The following is a 15,525-nucleotide window of genomic DNA, read 5'->3' as shown; positions in this document are numbered from 1 at the left end:
GGACGGCCTAGAACCATGTGTGGCGCCTGATTAATCCCGAGTTCCAAGGATGGTGGTTCTTCGGACGAGATGCCTACTGCGGTTCGTGAAGCTAAGACCATGGACTCCGGATGGGGTACTACTAGTATCCAAGTCGCTACGCAAGTTGAGGCAAATGAGTCACTCATACAGACTCTGGTTGTGTTCGAAGTTCCGAACTTCGAACCGAGGTAGTAATGCTTATCAAACCTTCGTAGTACACGCCCACATATGCACAGCCTCCGAGTCATGCCTCTGTAGCCTGGCGTTTACTACTACTACGAGTGGTGTGCCTACTAGCCTACTGCAGAAATCAAAAAAATGCATGTAGGCAGAATGGTTTACGAGTCTAGCCTTAGTGAGGCCTCAACGTTCAACGCTCACATCGATGGCACTCCTCAGATCTGATGTGGAACTTCTATGATGCATTGTACACAGGTTCTCGCTTTGTGCGGATTCAACCCTGCTGAGGCGTGAGATGAGCGCCTAGGGGCTCCTTTATTAGAGTGGCCGAATTTCACCGTCAGTGGCCAATTCCTCTCCCTCATCCCGTTGGTAACATGTCTCAATATTCAACAGTGAATCATCTTTCCAAGTCAGAAGATCAACCTAGTCTGGAATATATCATCAATCACGTATTTCTCCCCCTCAAATTGCCTCAAGGGAGTGACCAGTCCCTGGAGAACGACCTGTCCTTATCTTGGGCAGTATTTGATGCTGCCATTACCTTCAGTAACCAGCTGCCGTCCAATAAGCTACCGCTTTGGACGAGCAGCGTGAAAATGCTTCGTAATCTCAAAGATTCAATCAAATTCAGCGTGATGTCTGCCAAAGAAGTCAAATCTCAAATCAATGCTATGGACACCAAAGGTCTTGTTGTTTCTCATTCGCATTCTTTGTCTGTATTGAGTATTTATTTTCAGATGTCCTTGTATATATGATTCGCGCTCAAAACGCTGCGGTTGTAATAAGAAGACTCGAATCCGAAACTATATTCGAGTCATTTGAGGTCTCTCCTGACCCTACCGCAGTGATGGGCGCAAAGGGAAAGCTGATATGTTCCTATCCTGGACCTGCTATCACGGTCCCAGATATGAACATTGACAATGCTACCTTTCCTGCCGAGCTGGCAAATTTTCTCGTCCACATGGATCAAGATGTACTCGATGCAGCAGCGACGAGAAAAAAGGCTAAATCCATTGTTCTCGAAGAGAGGGACACCACGCATCCACGGTATATTACAGAGCTCCTGACCGGTATATTGCGTGGCCTCGGGAGCATCGCTGATGTTCCTCGCATCCGCAAGCGCATCGGAGATGATGTGCTGTGGGACAGCGCGAAATTGCCATGGAGGCGGTCTCCACTCTGGCTTGTCATTCGCGTTGCCTTACAGACAACCCTGGAGCGCAGTGCTCTCGGACGAACGACGTATAAATCGTTCATGCTGTTCTTCATGGCGAGGGTCACGACCCTCGCCCTCGACCGTGACTTATCGAACGACATTCTACACTTTATGTCAGCAAAGATCGCGCGCCGCCTTTTCAAGCTTGGATCCTCTTCATCTCTGGAGTTGTCGCAGATGGTCAGTAAGGTCACCGGTGATGTGAGGAGTGTCCTGGAGGAAAGATGGGGATCTGTTCAGAACGCACAACGGACCTCGCCTCTTTGGGCTCCGGAGAGCCTCCGAATTTTGCGAGATACCCATCTTTCCTTGAACACGAGCCGAGAGTACATCTTCCAAGCTTTACAGAACCAGCATTCCTCTTCCAAAACAACCTCATTCAATCCCAGCCACCACACACGCGGGACAATCGATAATTTCCTTGACGCCGAAGCTAGCTTCCTGACAGCCGCCTATACCGCAGAACCATATCTTGCCCTAGCAGACTTCGAGATCGCCATCAGATCAGGGATAGATGACTGGGTGACGCGCGTTCCACTCCGGAGCATCGATTCCGCATGCATCTCAATTGAGGCATGCGCCTCTGCATACTCTTCGAGAGCGCTTAAAGATTATAAAGGAAATCCGGAGAATTTGTCTATCATGCTTCTCACCCTTTTCGAGCTCTGGGTAGCAATGGATAGGATCGTCGTTGGACAAATCCCACTCCTGGCAGAATACTCTCCCGAAATCCCATTGACACTTTGGGAGTGTCTTTTAATCCGCCAAGCTTCCGCCCTTGATCGTTTGAACGCATTGCATGCCTATTTGAAAGCTCGTCATTGCCAGGCTTCCAGCCATCTGTCAGCATTCTCATTTACCAGGGATGACAAGTCGTTCGCATCGCGATATTTCTCCCAGTCATCCAAGCTACAGAGTTTGAAGGTTTGCATTGAGGTGGATGGTCAGAAACAGCGGGAGAAGAAGTTGACCGAGCTTCGGACCTTAAACAAGAGGTACTGTGACCTGGAGACACGCACAGGCAATTTAGCGCACAAATACACTGTCAACTCCCGCGGCCGGGATTGCCACAAGAAAAAGCATTGTGAAAGGTGTCGCGTGGAGAAGGAGATGCAATCCATGACAATTACGGTTCACGAGTGGCCGCTACCAGAGCGTGAACAGGAGGCAATAGTGGTCGTGTTTGAGCTAGCATGCCCCATTACGTTCGACATGTGGAGATCCATGACATTCCATATCTTCGTCGACATCTGCGCTCCAGAAACGATTTCGTCCACTTGTCCCTTCATGACACTGCCAAAATATGACGCCTTGAAGCAATATCGTACATGCCATGCAAGACAAAGGCTCACTTTGGCGTCGGATGCCAAGCCTTTCTCCAAGTCTCATTACAGTAACACTCACATTCCTGCGGTGGACACCAAAGTCTGTGTGAATAATGGGCTCCAACTTCGGCCTTTCGACACAACGACAGATGCATGGGTGACAGACGTACTGCTGCGATGTGATGCCACCAAGTTATGCACTTTCCTTCTTCCAAAGGGACCATATAATGGTATGCAGCAGTACCTTGAAGGGACATCCCACACGTCAAACGAAGTCATGTCCAATCAAGTAGGTTGTCACAAGGACATGACCATCCACGAATTCATCGCGTTCGGAGCCTTGCGGAGTGGGCCGCGTTTACAATGGATGAATGTGCTCCGTGAACTTCGTGCAAGGACACTTAACTTTCGACGTGAGGAGGTCCACCTACTGTTGACCCAAGCTATTTCACAGGTCGGCCCATTTTCGTCCCACGACGGCCTTATTTGGCACGAGGAGTTGAACAGCATGCCTTTCCTTATTGCACTACTTGGAGAGCTGGACGATTTGATGGCGAGCGTTGAAAGAAATTGGCTGGAAGCTATCACTATCGACACTATCGTGATGCTTGTGTGCCGCGTCTTGTCCTCGACTCAGGAACAGAGTGTCAAAAATCGCGGACATGCGCTCCTTCGAAGGATACGAACTGCGGCATTTACGTTGCTGACGCAACTATCAGAGAAAATGCAAGCCAGCAACGACGAGACGGTCAGCCGAGATTTACAAGGGCGTGTTCGGGATATGGCAGTCACCTGTCGTAGCACCTTCAATGTCGATGGAGACGCCTCACTGCTCCTGACGTCGAACGATGACATCAAAGTATTTGTATATTGTGCGGTCATGATTTATGACAACACTCCAAGCCAACTCGACAGCCTTCCACAACATTCCAAGCTACTGCTAGAACGAGACAAGAGGTGTTGTCACGCATTAGAACCTATTATTCGCCAATATGCAGAGTTTCACAGGGAGGGTCTTGATTGCGCGATGGCTAAGATTTGGGGCAGCTACAGACCAGGAATTCCTTGGAGGGCATTGGCAACTCCGAATTCTCGTTGGCTCATGGCGCAGACTGCACCTTCTAATTCCCAATTACCACAGGACGTGCACATCAATTTGATTAGCGGATGCTTGCTTGTCGACGGGAAGCAGCTGGGGAGGCTTCCTTCAATTATAGTGCAACATCACACTTACCAATCGATTTTCGGCGATGTGAGTCCGAAAGCCGTAGTTGTTCGCACATACTCACCTATTGACTACAGCAAGTTCTGGACATCGTTCCAGCTGATATTTGTGGAATGGAATATGCAACACGCGGAAACTTCTGTGACCATCAGGTCAGTGGTTACTCTCGTTGTAATTACTCAGTAACTAAAGACGCACTCGCTTGCTCCTGAAGGTGTCTTTCGCTCTCCATGACTCGAACGATCTCATCATCCGTGCGAAGCATATCAAAGGCGATTCACCTATCCTCCAGCTCATTCCGAGCCATAAATTCGTGAATGACTTACCAACCACCTTGGTCGCGGAACATACTCATTGGCTTAACCTGCGCACGAGCGAAATTGAGATTCGGCCAGCAGACAATGCGTGGAAATCTTCATCTGACAATTGGGTCCTACGATTTGCTGTTTCGGGTTCCTCAACGGCGCAGAACTCCAGTGGTGCCACCCTTGTCGACATACGCAGCCAAACGTGGGACATGATCTCCAAGAGGCTGCGTCCTCTGGAAGATGCGTGCTTTATCATGGTCACATATAACAAAGCATCCTGCGAATGTAGCACTCCCTCATTGAAGGCTAATTTGCCTCGATATGGCCTCGAGTTCTTCATCGATGAGGATGGAGAATTGCAGTGCCGTAACATGCGCAACATGGTCGTTGATATCATTCAGTCTAGTGGCACGATGCTAGGATTAGTCAATCAACTCATCCTGCGCCCGAAGTTGCAAGTTCTGGATGAGAATCCACGCACTGTCATCATCCCAGACGGTCGTATCTCATTCTCTGCTAATGGTCACCATGCCCGCGTCACCATCGCTTCTGAAGGTACTCGAGTGACATACCAGTTGTATAGGATTGATACGGATCTACAATGCCTCACTGGGAATGTGGGTCTCACAAGCAAGCTCTATCAGGCGCTCCTTCACGCTGTTACCAGCGGCTGTCTCCCTGATCCCCTGACGGGTCGAACGGGGACAGAGGAGGCGTTGCATCTCTTGCATTCCGCAGCTTGCCGATCGTTTATGAAGCTTCGCTCTCGCGACGCAGATCTTTTACGCGAGATCAGTTCGTTGTCAACCATGCGCGTCTGGTATCCCACTCATCTTCAGAAGATGCAGACAATTTCGTGGTCTTGCCTTGCGCCCCTTGCACAGCACCATGGTTTTCATCCAGCCGCGAAATCTATCATGGATTACGGATTGAAACTTTCGACTTTCTCAGAAGGGTCTGCAAACCTTCGGGTTGCCTTTGAGCTTCCGCAATTCACCGACCACCTTCTTGAGCGCGCTTCAGTTCGCGCCTCGACGATCTATCCTGATGAGTTCTCTCTTCCACTTCCGCTCGGCGATACAGATGTTTTCTACGCTTCACGTCATATTCCCGACAACGTTGCGGAAGCGAGGGCATTTCAAACCGCCTTCATGGTGCATCAGCCGCCAAGCAGACTTCCAGTGCAACAGAACCTCCTCAGTTTGTTGATTCAGTGGCAAAATGTCCACGGCATTGGCGAGGCGTTCAGTTTACAGTACTCCAAAGACTGGCTTCAACCGACTTTTTCAGACGTCTTCCTTTCTGCGTACGATCACTGCCGCAGGGCTACAAGGAAGGACACATATCGGCTGGTGTTCACCTTGACTTCGGTAGCATACAGCTTGTTGGATGATGATGCGCTTGTGCCAACACTCCTAGCTTTCGCTACGGTTCCCGAAATTCGCAGCCTGGGAGGCCCTCCGAAGTTCACCTCTTATGATCTCTCGGATGGTTTCATGCTGTCCGATACGAGATTGGACAATATCATCAATTCGTGCTCCAAAGATTACGAAAACAGCCAGGAGAGACACCTACCTGCAATGCCTGGCGAAGATGAAAAGACTCTGGGGCAGCGTCGTTATTCAGCTTTCGAAGACAAGTGTCGCTCTGAAAAGCAAGTCATTCTCAGCAAAGTTCGGGGTGCCTGGCCATGCGAAAATCCTCCGGCACTTAGTACGTTGGAAGTGAAGTGCTACAATCTCAATGAGCTGGCAGGGAAACTTTCCCCAGTATTTTGCAGCTGTTGGCGAAACCGTCATCTGAAGCTACACCTGGATGGCCTGCAGGGAACGTTGAAACAGCTCTACACGCCCAAACCTCCTTCAAAACTACCTTCTCAATATCGTCTTGATTCCCACCTTGAGAGCTCGGATGTTGCATCACCGGCCTCATCCGTTGATGCCCAGTACCTTTTCAATAGAGATCCGCCTGTGACAGGCATGTACGGGTCTTCCCAAGCTCTGCCTGATGCCATTGGGAGAGGTTTGGTATCTCCAGACTCCCGAGTTACAGTGAGGCTCCAGCGGTTGATCAACGACTTTCGTGCACGAGGAAGTGACAAGTTTCGCCGCAAATACGCCGATGATCTGGACCAGAGCATGTCAATTTACTCCGACGAAAAGATCGTTGCCCCACCAGATTCTACGCCTTACACGATGGAACTACTGCTTGAGTACCATTCTCTCCACAGCCTGCAATTCCAAGTTTCACTCGCATCAATTTCACACGCCCTCTCCCCCTCCTCTGCGGCTGAGAACACGTTGTATGATGCTGGATTATGGCCTCGAGTTACACCAAATTTCCTTTTCACACGCATGGCTTCTGCAGCAGGAAATTCTTTGGGGAAGGCTTGGCGTGCTACTCTTGTTCAGCTGTCGCAGATACTTTTGCAACTGCAACACTCACGAAGGCTGTTGGTCTTTGCTGCGAAGAAAAACTGGGTCGAGTTCTTCAAAGAGTTGGAGAGCGAAAGATGTGAAGGATTTGATCCGGAGCTATACTCTGACTGGCTTTTAATACAGGTACGCTATAAAGAAATCAATCGTTGATGGTTATTGATTATCGACATTCTTAGATCGAAAGTCAGTTCTTGGCACGGCCAGTCCAGGTCAAGGTTGCGCTGGAGATGATGTCACCATCCACAGGAAGAAATACTTCTCTCCAACTGAACATGGGTGAAGGCAAATCCTACGTTATCGTTCCCCTCGCAGCAGCCGCACTTTCTGATGGCCACAAACTGATCCGAGTAATCGTGCTGAAGTCGTTGTCGTCTCAGATGTTCCAACTTCTGGTTGAACGACTAAGCGGCCTCGCGCAAAGGCGCATTTTCTATGTCCCATTCTCCCGCGCGCTCTCTATCAACCCATCGAAGGTGCAAATGTATCGTGACCTAATGCAAGAGTGCATGGATACCAAGGGGATCTTGGTCGTGCAACAGGACCATATTTTGTCGTTCCAGCTGATGGCTGTCGACCGTCAGCTGTCCAATCGGACTAAACCTGCTGATGATATACTACGGGCTCAAATACTGCGGACTCAGCTATGGCTAGACAATCACACACGCGACATCCTGGATGAAAGCGATGAAATTCTGCACGTCCGCTACCAGCTGGTATACACTGTGGGTCTCCAAACGTCGCTTCAAGGTCATCCCGAAAGGTGGACGACAACACAACAAGTGTTGAGTCTTGTTGCGAAGCACGCCGCTCGGCTCATGAGCGATTTTCCCTCTCGTTCAGAAGTTTCTATTCGCGAGCACGGGGGATTCCCCTTCATTCGCATTCTGCACCCGACAGCAGGTAACACATTAGTCCAATGGATCGCAGAGGATGTTGTCAATGGCGCGCTTGAAAATATCAACTTCGATCAAGCACCTCTCCACGTGAAAGAAGCTGTTTGCCGCTTTATCGCAACTGAGAATATATCCAGTACTTGTGTCAGCGTGGTGGAGGATCGCTATAAACACACTACAGTCTGGCCAGGCCTCCTAGTCCTGCGTGGATTGCTAGCATGTGGGATCTTGGTGTACGCCCTCAAAGAACGTCGCTGGCGCGTGGACTATGGCCTTGCCCCAAAACGAACTATGCTAGCTGTTCCATTTCGCGCAAAAGATATGCCCTCGCTGCGGGCAGAGTTTGGTCACCCGGACGTTGCTGTCACCCTCACATGCCTGTCATACTATTATGGGGGTCTCACGCTCCAGCAGCTGATATTGTGCTTCGAGCTCCTGCTCAAGCAGGATAATCCTACCCTTGAGTATGAATCCTGGGTGCTTGGACTTCAGTCTGTCCCAGACAGTCTGTGTCATCTTAGCGGAATCAACACGGAATCCGCAGAGCAGCTCCCTGAACTTCAACGACTGTTCGAATTCCACAAGGCAGTCATAGATTTCTACCTGTCACGAGTAGTTTTTCCCAAGGAAGCAAAGGCATTTCCTAGCAAGCTCACCTGCTCCGGGTGGGATCTCGCTCAAGAGAAGAGACATCTCACCACCGGCTTTTCTGGTACCAACGACAATCGGTATCTTTTGCCAAGCTCAATAGTGCAGCATGACCTCGATTACCAACGCAGCACGAATGCCCGAGTCCTGGCGTTCCTTTTGCGCCCAGAAAACAACTGCTACAGACCCATACCACCTGGCCAGAAGGTACAACATTTCATCGAGACCTTGATAGCACAAACCCCCGAGGTCCGCGTGCTCCTGGATGTTGGTGCACAGATGCTGGAATTGAAGAATCAGGAATTGGCCGAGGCATGGCTTCGAGCCAAACGCGACGCCCAAGCCGCAGTATTTGTGAACGACGACGACGAAATCGTGGTTATCAGTCAGGATGGGACAATAGAGCCTCTTGTGTCGTCTCCCTTCGCCCAACAGCTCGACCAGTGTGTGATATATCTCGATGATGCGCACACCAGAGGAACGGATGTCAAGTTACCTTCTGGCTTCCGAGCTGCTGTCACGCTTGGTCCGAAAGTCACGAAAGACCGCCTGACACAAGGTCTGTGATTCCAGAGTTCATGCGTATCAATTTTGATAATAACCAACGACACAGGATGCATGCGAATGCGGAAGTTGGGCAATGGCCACTCGGTGATGTTCTTTGCTCCAACAGAAGTTGACCGAAGCATTCGTTTGGCGACTCAGAAGGCTGATACAGACCGTGTCGATGTTACGGATATTTTGCACTGGTCGATGCTCGAAACCTGTCTTGATATTCAGATGCGTGCATTCCACTGGGTTCAACAGGGATCGGATTTCAACGCCCGGCATTCCGCATGGACTCAATTCTCGCGTGCACCTACCACTTCGAGTTCCACCCTGAAAACAGCCTGGTTACAGCCAGAGGAGCGTTCATTAGAGGATATGTACGCACCACGCAGTCCTTCTCAGGTATCCCATGTTTGCGATGCAGACATTCGAAGCAAGTGTGAGGAGCTCGGAGTTTTAACGGGGCCCGAAAGGAGCATGGATGAGGAACAAGAGAGGGAGGTGATTCACGAGGTAGAGAGAGAACGTCAAGTTCAAAGACCGCCCAAAGTGCAACCCGCAACTCAGGAGTTGCATGCGCATGTTCGTCATTTTGTCAAGACCGGCCGAATTCTCAAAAGGTCACCCGCTTTCATTCCAGCGCTATCCAGCCTCGTCAACACCACCGCTGAGTTTCATGAAGGCGATCGGTGGGCGCACAACGTTTTAGTAACCCGTGACTTCGCTCGTACGGTGGGGACTATCCTTACCACACAGAAAGCGGATGAATACCTGCGGCCCGTCAATTGGATCGTGCTCAGTGATGTTGGAGTGCTGGTAGTCATGAGCCCGAACGAAGTGGATGCACTGCTGCCTGATATCCGCAATAGTAACGCAGTTCAGTTGTGCGTCTATACTCCTCGGACCACAAAAACGATGAAGGCATGCGATGATCTTCAACTGTACCATGTTCCTTCGACGCCACATCTGACCCCAGCGGAACCGCTGATTTGCCAGCTCAACCTTTTTGCGGGTCAACTCTATTTCTCCAGTTACGAGATGTATCTTCGCACTTGCAATTTCTTAGGGCTCAACGCGCCGGATTTGGGGGACGAGGACTTGATAGCCGACAGTGATGGATTCATCAGGGAGGAGAACCGCTCTTCTGCGAGAGCATTGTGTTTGTTCAAGCAATCCCAGCTTCCTCCGCTCAAGAGGTTGTTCGGAATGAGAAGGAAAGGCATGGGGTATCTGCCAACTCACCTCGGAAAGATATTCAATGGGCGCATTCTGACCGAGGGGGATTTCCTGGAATGAGCGCCAGGTCTGTTTAGCGTAAGTTTTTGCCTTTCTGCCAAGGATCTTACTGACTGCAATTCCAGTCAACGTCAACACTGGTCTTCATCATGATGTAATTGTGTTTTGTGAATGTATTTGCAGTTGAATTCGTAGAAACATTATACGTCTTGCTGCAGCGTCATGTACCTCCATATGAATCAGAATGCTTAAGTATTTACAAGAGTTCCGAACCCTTCGGACGGTAACCCCATCTATTTCACAATAACAGACGTCTGTATACTACGTTGGCCGTCGTCTCTTCCTCCTCCTCTCGAAACAGCGCCTGAATGTCTCTGCAACCACGCACTCTCGACAGCGCAGTGTACAGTTGTCCGTGTGCGAAGGAATCGGTGCGCAAGTCGAGAACCGCCTTCTGTAAGGTTAGCCCTTGGCTTCCGTTGAACGTCGTAGCGTAAGCCGCACGCAATGGAAACTGCTTTCGATTGACCGTCCAGCTCGAACCCGGCGGATTGAACGTGAAAGTAATCCGAGGGAGACAGTGTCTTTCCTCCGTCTCGGGAATCTGCACTTCTATGAACCGGCGATGAAGACCGGTGATGCAGACACGCGCGTTCCGTACCAATCCTTTCTCGACTGATAGATTCCGTTGAATAGCGCATACGGCGCCGATCTTGAGGTCCAATCGATGGGGAGGAGTATTGGGATACGCCAACATTGCGAGATAGTCAGGCGTTTGTTCAGGTGCGTCAGGAGGCACCTGTTCAGCTTCTTTCAGATTGCGCTCGCTGTCATCATCATCCTTCGTTCTGCGTGTCATTTCGTGCTCACCATAATCTCCCGGCAATGCATCTAATATCATCTCGTTGAACTCATCTACGAAAACGTTACGCGGAGAAAGGAACAACCGCTGCAGGCAAGAGGAAGCGGAGATCCAAAGGAAAAGGAGCGTCAAGATGTTGGAGCGCCAGTGGAGCTCAAGTGGAGCGCGCACATGGGAGTCACAGGATATTGGAAATCGTTCTGTCCAAAAGGTTTGTCGTAGACATTCATGATGCGACGGCATAAGTTGTCTACACACTGCCATGCTGCTTTGTTTGCCATGGGCAACTCGTCCCATATGATTGCTGTAGCGTTGCGAATGAGATCGGCTCGTGCAGAGAAGGGATGTATGGTGGAGTGAAGATCCGTGCAGTCTCCCGTTACAGGGATCCCGAATATATAATGAGCAGTCCGCCCACGTTTATAAGCTGTCGCACACAATGCGCTGCTTCCGACGATGAGGGTGACGTGTCCTGAAGCGCGCAGTGTGGAAGCCAGCGCGTTCACCATCAACGTTTTCCCGAATGCTAAAACGATCGCCATCATCTGCCAGCAAGCGCGACCGATACCAGTCTACTTCCGACAGATTCGGAATACCATCAATTTGACAGAGGCCCCAACCCATGTCACCGTGAGGATAACATTCGGGCTCAAAACTAAGCCTGTGATGATTGTTTAAGTTGTTCTTCGAGCAAATGCCCATGTACAGCCTTGGCAATCATCCAATGGTAACTCGTGTAACAGCTCTGCGACTATAAGTCACAGCGAGTGATATCGTGATTGAGACCATTGGGCGTAAGCACTTCGGAACTCCCGACCGGTATACAGCTGCATGACCTCAGGAGCAACTGAAGAGCATCACTAATGTTCCTGGCATCCGCAAACGCATCGGAGATGATGTAGTGTGGGTCAGCACAAAATTACCATGGATGCGGTCTCGACTTTGGCTTGTTGTACTTCATTAAAGTGAGAGCACTTAGTGCCCACCCTCGGGCCCAGTCGCCTTCTTTCTTTGGCAAAACACTGGTATTACGGGTTCCATTTGAGATTAGCAACGTCACGATCATCGTGTCTGAGCGGCTGCCCCATTTTGCAAGAGCTCGGGACCATGTGTACCGGTGGCAACTTCAAATGTTGGTGCTATGCTGATTTATACGATTCTTCTGTCAGTCATTACTCGTACGATACAGCCAGTGCCAGCGACTTCGGTCAGCTACCATTATGGTCAGAAAATTCATATGGGAGAAGAGCTTTAGACACACCTTCTCATGCCACCCCAAGAGCACGCTGCCGCTCACATCACCCCAGCCCGGCATCCCCATACCCTTGTAAAGGTACTTCATCAACGTGTCTTGAGTATCCTGGGAGAGCGCTTTCACGACGCTGATTATATCCGATGATTTCGTGCTATTCAGTATCGAGACAACGGTCTGCAACGTCAGGTTCTTACACGAATGTCAGCGTATTGGTGAGATGTGGGCAACAGAGTCACCTTAGCTTCCTCGACGTTTGGCCCATAAGGTATACTGTCCAGCGCGATTCCCAGCGCCCCTGGTATGTCCCCCCTGCGCGAATGAGTAGTACTTAGGTTAGATCATGTTGTAAAGTAGCGAGAAGGGAGCACTATACCTCGCTAACGTGCTCCGGACTGCTGCCTGTTTCTGTTTCGCATCACTCAAGACTTGAGCGGGATCGCGTGGATCTGGCTCGCAAAGCTCGCCCTCCAGTAGGACATCCTCGTCATAAGCGTCGATGTCAATCTTTCTAAAAGACATGGTCGTTGGAATGGAGTCTCGGAGTAGAGATGCTGCGATTAATATTGTCACAAGTCACGTACATGTCTAATTATAAGTAATCGACAGATTCAGTAGTCGAGCATCCTGATTGCTCGAACATGAATTGTTCCCACCAAATGATTATAGTAGTTCTAGTTAATACTGATGGAGATGTCTGTCCGAGAGCTCGTGTCGAAGAATGCATACAACAAACAAATAGAAGTGGAACTTGACCTAGAGGGCCCCGAACTCGCCTATCTGACGAATCCCCCTCGACACGGTAGATGTAGTGTAAGTAGTCACATTAACAATCAATGATTTAGCAAAACGACAGCTAACGATCCACCGAATGCAGATAATCCAAGACCAGCGCAGAATCGGAGCAACTGCATCGCAATCTTTAAGTGGAAGACACGTCCAAGAGGCTATCGAAAGGTGAGACGTTTGGTCCTTGCACACTGCTCGCAGAAGGCGATGGTGTCAGATATGCCGATGTCAGAGGACGGGGACTATTAAATTGTGACTGGGGCTTGATAGAGGTGCGGCTAGGTAGCGGGGGAGCAGTTGTGTTAGTCAGTCGACGTGACGGAAGAGGTGGTGGAGCGCGCTTGATTGCAAAGCTAGACTCAGAGGTAGGTCGGCTGCTGGAGATGGAAGGTGGAAGCAGTTGTGGAGATGCGTGACGCGGGTTATAGTACACGTCTTCTTCATCAATTTTCGCCGTCACCAACCTTGACTCTTCCTCATCCTCAGGAACGGTACTAGTGACACTCTCTGTATCGAAACCATGTCCAAACCTCGCAGATATATGGCTCGTGTCCATAACACGACTTCCAAGAAGGTAATTGACATCGTCTTCGCTATCCTCGCTCGCAGCAGTATAGTGCAAGTCGTCTTCAGATGACTGCGCCGAGACTCGATAAGATGATGGTGACAATGAAATGGTTTCCGTATACGTAGAGGGGAACAGCCCCTTCCGACCGTTTGACAAAACGCCAAGCCACCACTCATCCAGAACTTCTTGGATAACAATAATTTCGTCACCGGCTTTGAAGGTGAGCTCATCTGAAGAACCTGTAAAGTCGTGTAACGCCCGAACAAGCTTTTGTGCGTATTGGGAAGGTGGCTTCATGATTTGAGTCGCCGTTTTTGGGGACCCATTAAGTAGCTCTTTCGCCTTGGAACTGGGTGATTTCCGAGAAAAGGACCGAGAGCTTGGAGGACGGGAAAAGTCAGTGATATCTGTCTCAGGGTCGTCCCCGTTTGTGAGGGCTGCAAAGTTATCTCTGTCTTTCTTCCCTCTTCCCGTCATCGAGCTCATGGCGCTCGATGCCCAACCAGTAATGTTCATCTTCTTACCCGAAATGTCTGCCTTCGGAGTCTCGGGGGCACCAGATGTAGCCTCACTGTCAGAACGTTTCCGTGTAACACTGCTATCGGAGCGTTTACGAGATGCCCGCGACGACGGTCGTGAGATGGTCCTGTTCCCTGCGTCTGACTTCCGGCGGGTAGAAATAGGGGACGAAGTATGCTCGTCGGAACCGTTGGAGGAAGCTACTGCACCAGACGCATGGGAAATCATGGACCCCTTGGATACAGACTGAAATCTGCCATCGTCTGTGGCGCGTGAGAAGACAGGAGGGTGAAAGCTCTTCCGTTGAGTCTCGAACTTTGCCAGAGTAGACCTAAACATATTGGGAATCAGAAGCTAGATCCAGGCTAGCTGGGATGAACATACTCGTCACACCAGTTTGCTTTCACATCCTGCAACACTTCATAGTACTGCTTGGCGAAATTAAGCTTGAGGTCCAAAAACGAAGTTAACTCTCGAAGTTGTTGTATCTCGTTTTCCTGAATAGCCTGCATTCGGGAGCGCACATCTTCAGCAGTTTCTTCGCTATGCCCTTGTCAGTAAGTTAGATGACTAATTCTAGTGTGTTACTCACTAGCGCAGACGGCTGCGTTGTAGCTCATCCTCAGCTTCTCGCCTTTCCTTTTCTTTTTCCTTTTTGCTGCCTTTGATCTTATCAAATTTAGTGATAGCGGCGTCATAGCTCAGCCTGTTGAACCCAGAGTGAGCACCTTCAAGACGGCAAGAGGACTGGCTTATCTTACCTCCTACTCTCCAGCTTCTTCCGCTGGTGTTCGTAGTCCTTTATGTCTTGAACGAAGTTCTGGCAGGAGGTGATGAAGGTATCCTGAAAAGTAAGGGCGAACGCCTCCTGCAGAGTGGCAACCTTGCAATGAGCTCTACCCAACTTCACAAGTGATGTCCCTGAATATATCAACTAAAGTAGCGTAAATCGACAAAGGAGTGGTGGCGTACCGAAAGCAGATTCGTCTCCGAATTCTTCCCCATGTGATATCATTACGATTCCCAGTGCATCCAGCGGCATGAGTTTCTCTGTCTCTTGTATAACGGTCGATTCCTTCTTTTTGGAAAGTACATGCTGGTAATCTTCCGCAGCTGCCTGCAGCCTTGTCACGTAGAATGTCAATTGGTTCTATGCAGTTCTGTGAAAGACGAACGCACTTCAGAATCCCTTCTTTTCGGAGCTCGATGTCCTGCTCGATGTCCTTGAACTCTTCCGCGACGATAGTCTTATCTCGCGAGGATATTTTCTCACCAGCCCACTATTCATTCCAACAGCACTTGAGTAGAGAGGCCACGTATTAGCATAAATCGACGACTGACCTGCCTCAACTTCCCGAGCTGTGACACGAACCGCCTTCATGACTAGCTCAAAAGCAATTAATAAAGGACTTGCCTGTTTACTGGCCATGACAGTGAGAATGAGAAAGGTGTGCCGTCGTAATGCCCAACGTGGGCGCTTATAGCTATTGTAG

General features: G+C 49.9%; 4 protein-coding genes across 4 annotated transcripts; 1 reads left to right on the top strand and 3 right to left on the bottom strand.

The window, feature by feature from the left end:
- Nucleotides 1–578: 578 nt before the first annotated feature.
- Nucleotides 579–10,102, top strand: HD556DRAFT_1233740 (uncharacterized protein; the record flags this gene model as incomplete). Its single annotated transcript, XM_041297619.1, has 6 exons — nucleotides 579–888; nucleotides 942–3,997; nucleotides 4,048–4,122; nucleotides 4,185–6,839; nucleotides 6,893–8,816; nucleotides 8,871–10,102. 6 exons carry the CDS (start codon nucleotides 579–581, stop codon nucleotides 10,100–10,102), a joined length of 9,252 nt encoding a protein of 3,083 aa, XP_041162292.1.
- Nucleotides 10,103–11,107: 1,005 nt separating this feature from the next.
- Nucleotides 11,108–11,425, bottom strand: HD556DRAFT_1219312 (DNA helicase Pif1 like protein; the record flags this gene model as incomplete). Its single annotated transcript, XM_041296763.1, has 1 exon — nucleotides 11,108–11,425. A coding segment is annotated over one exon (318 nt), but the record flags the coding sequence as incomplete, so codon positions are not given.
- A 628-nt stretch (nucleotides 11,426–12,053) lies between these two features.
- Nucleotides 12,054–12,678, bottom strand: HD556DRAFT_1441190 (actin-related protein 2/3 complex subunit 5; the record flags this gene model as incomplete). The annotated part of the gene is made up of 4 exons (XM_041306252.1): nucleotides 12,054–12,116; nucleotides 12,166–12,348; nucleotides 12,396–12,468; nucleotides 12,533–12,678. 4 exons carry the CDS (start codon nucleotides 12,676–12,678, stop codon nucleotides 12,054–12,056), a joined length of 465 nt encoding a protein of 154 aa, XP_041162290.1.
- Nucleotides 12,679–12,687: 9 nt separating this feature from the next.
- HD556DRAFT_1357954 (uncharacterized protein) lies at nucleotides 12,688–15,518 on the bottom strand. The gene is made up of 8 exons (XM_041302532.1): nucleotides 15,447–15,518; nucleotides 15,374–15,391; nucleotides 15,212–15,312; nucleotides 15,005–15,156; nucleotides 14,794–14,953; nucleotides 14,625–14,738; nucleotides 14,417–14,575; nucleotides 12,688–14,363 (listed from the first exon to the last, which is right to left on the bottom strand). The coding sequence occupies exons 1-8, from the start codon at nucleotides 15,459–15,461 to the stop codon at nucleotides 13,079–13,081; spliced, it is 2,004 nt and encodes a 667-aa protein (XP_041162289.1). The 5' UTR covers nucleotides 15,462–15,518; the 3' UTR covers nucleotides 12,688–13,078.
- Nucleotides 15,519–15,525: the final 7 nt, after the last annotated feature.

The sequence above is a fragment of the Suillus plorans genome (genome assembly GCF_016647745.1).
Source record: "Suillus plorans strain S12 chromosome Unknown HD556scaffold_17, whole genome shotgun sequence".
NCBI lineage: Eukaryota > Fungi > Basidiomycota > Agaricomycetes > Boletales > Suillaceae > Suillus > Suillus plorans.
Note: the sequence above shows the minus strand (reverse complement) of the source record. Positions and strands in the feature narration are given on the sequence as shown.

Excerpts from the sequence above, each read along its gene's own strand:
- HD556DRAFT_1357954 (XM_041302532.1), bottom strand. Across the intron at positions 15,157-15,211 it reads CGAAAAGAAGGGATTCTGAA|GCTGCAGGCAGCTGCGGAAG; the intron begins GTGCGTTCGTCT and ends CTACGTGACAAG. Across the intron at positions 14,576-14,624 it reads CAACGCAGCCGTCTGCGCTA|CGAAGAAACTGCTGAAGATG; the intron begins GTGAGTAACACA and ends ACAAGGGCATAG.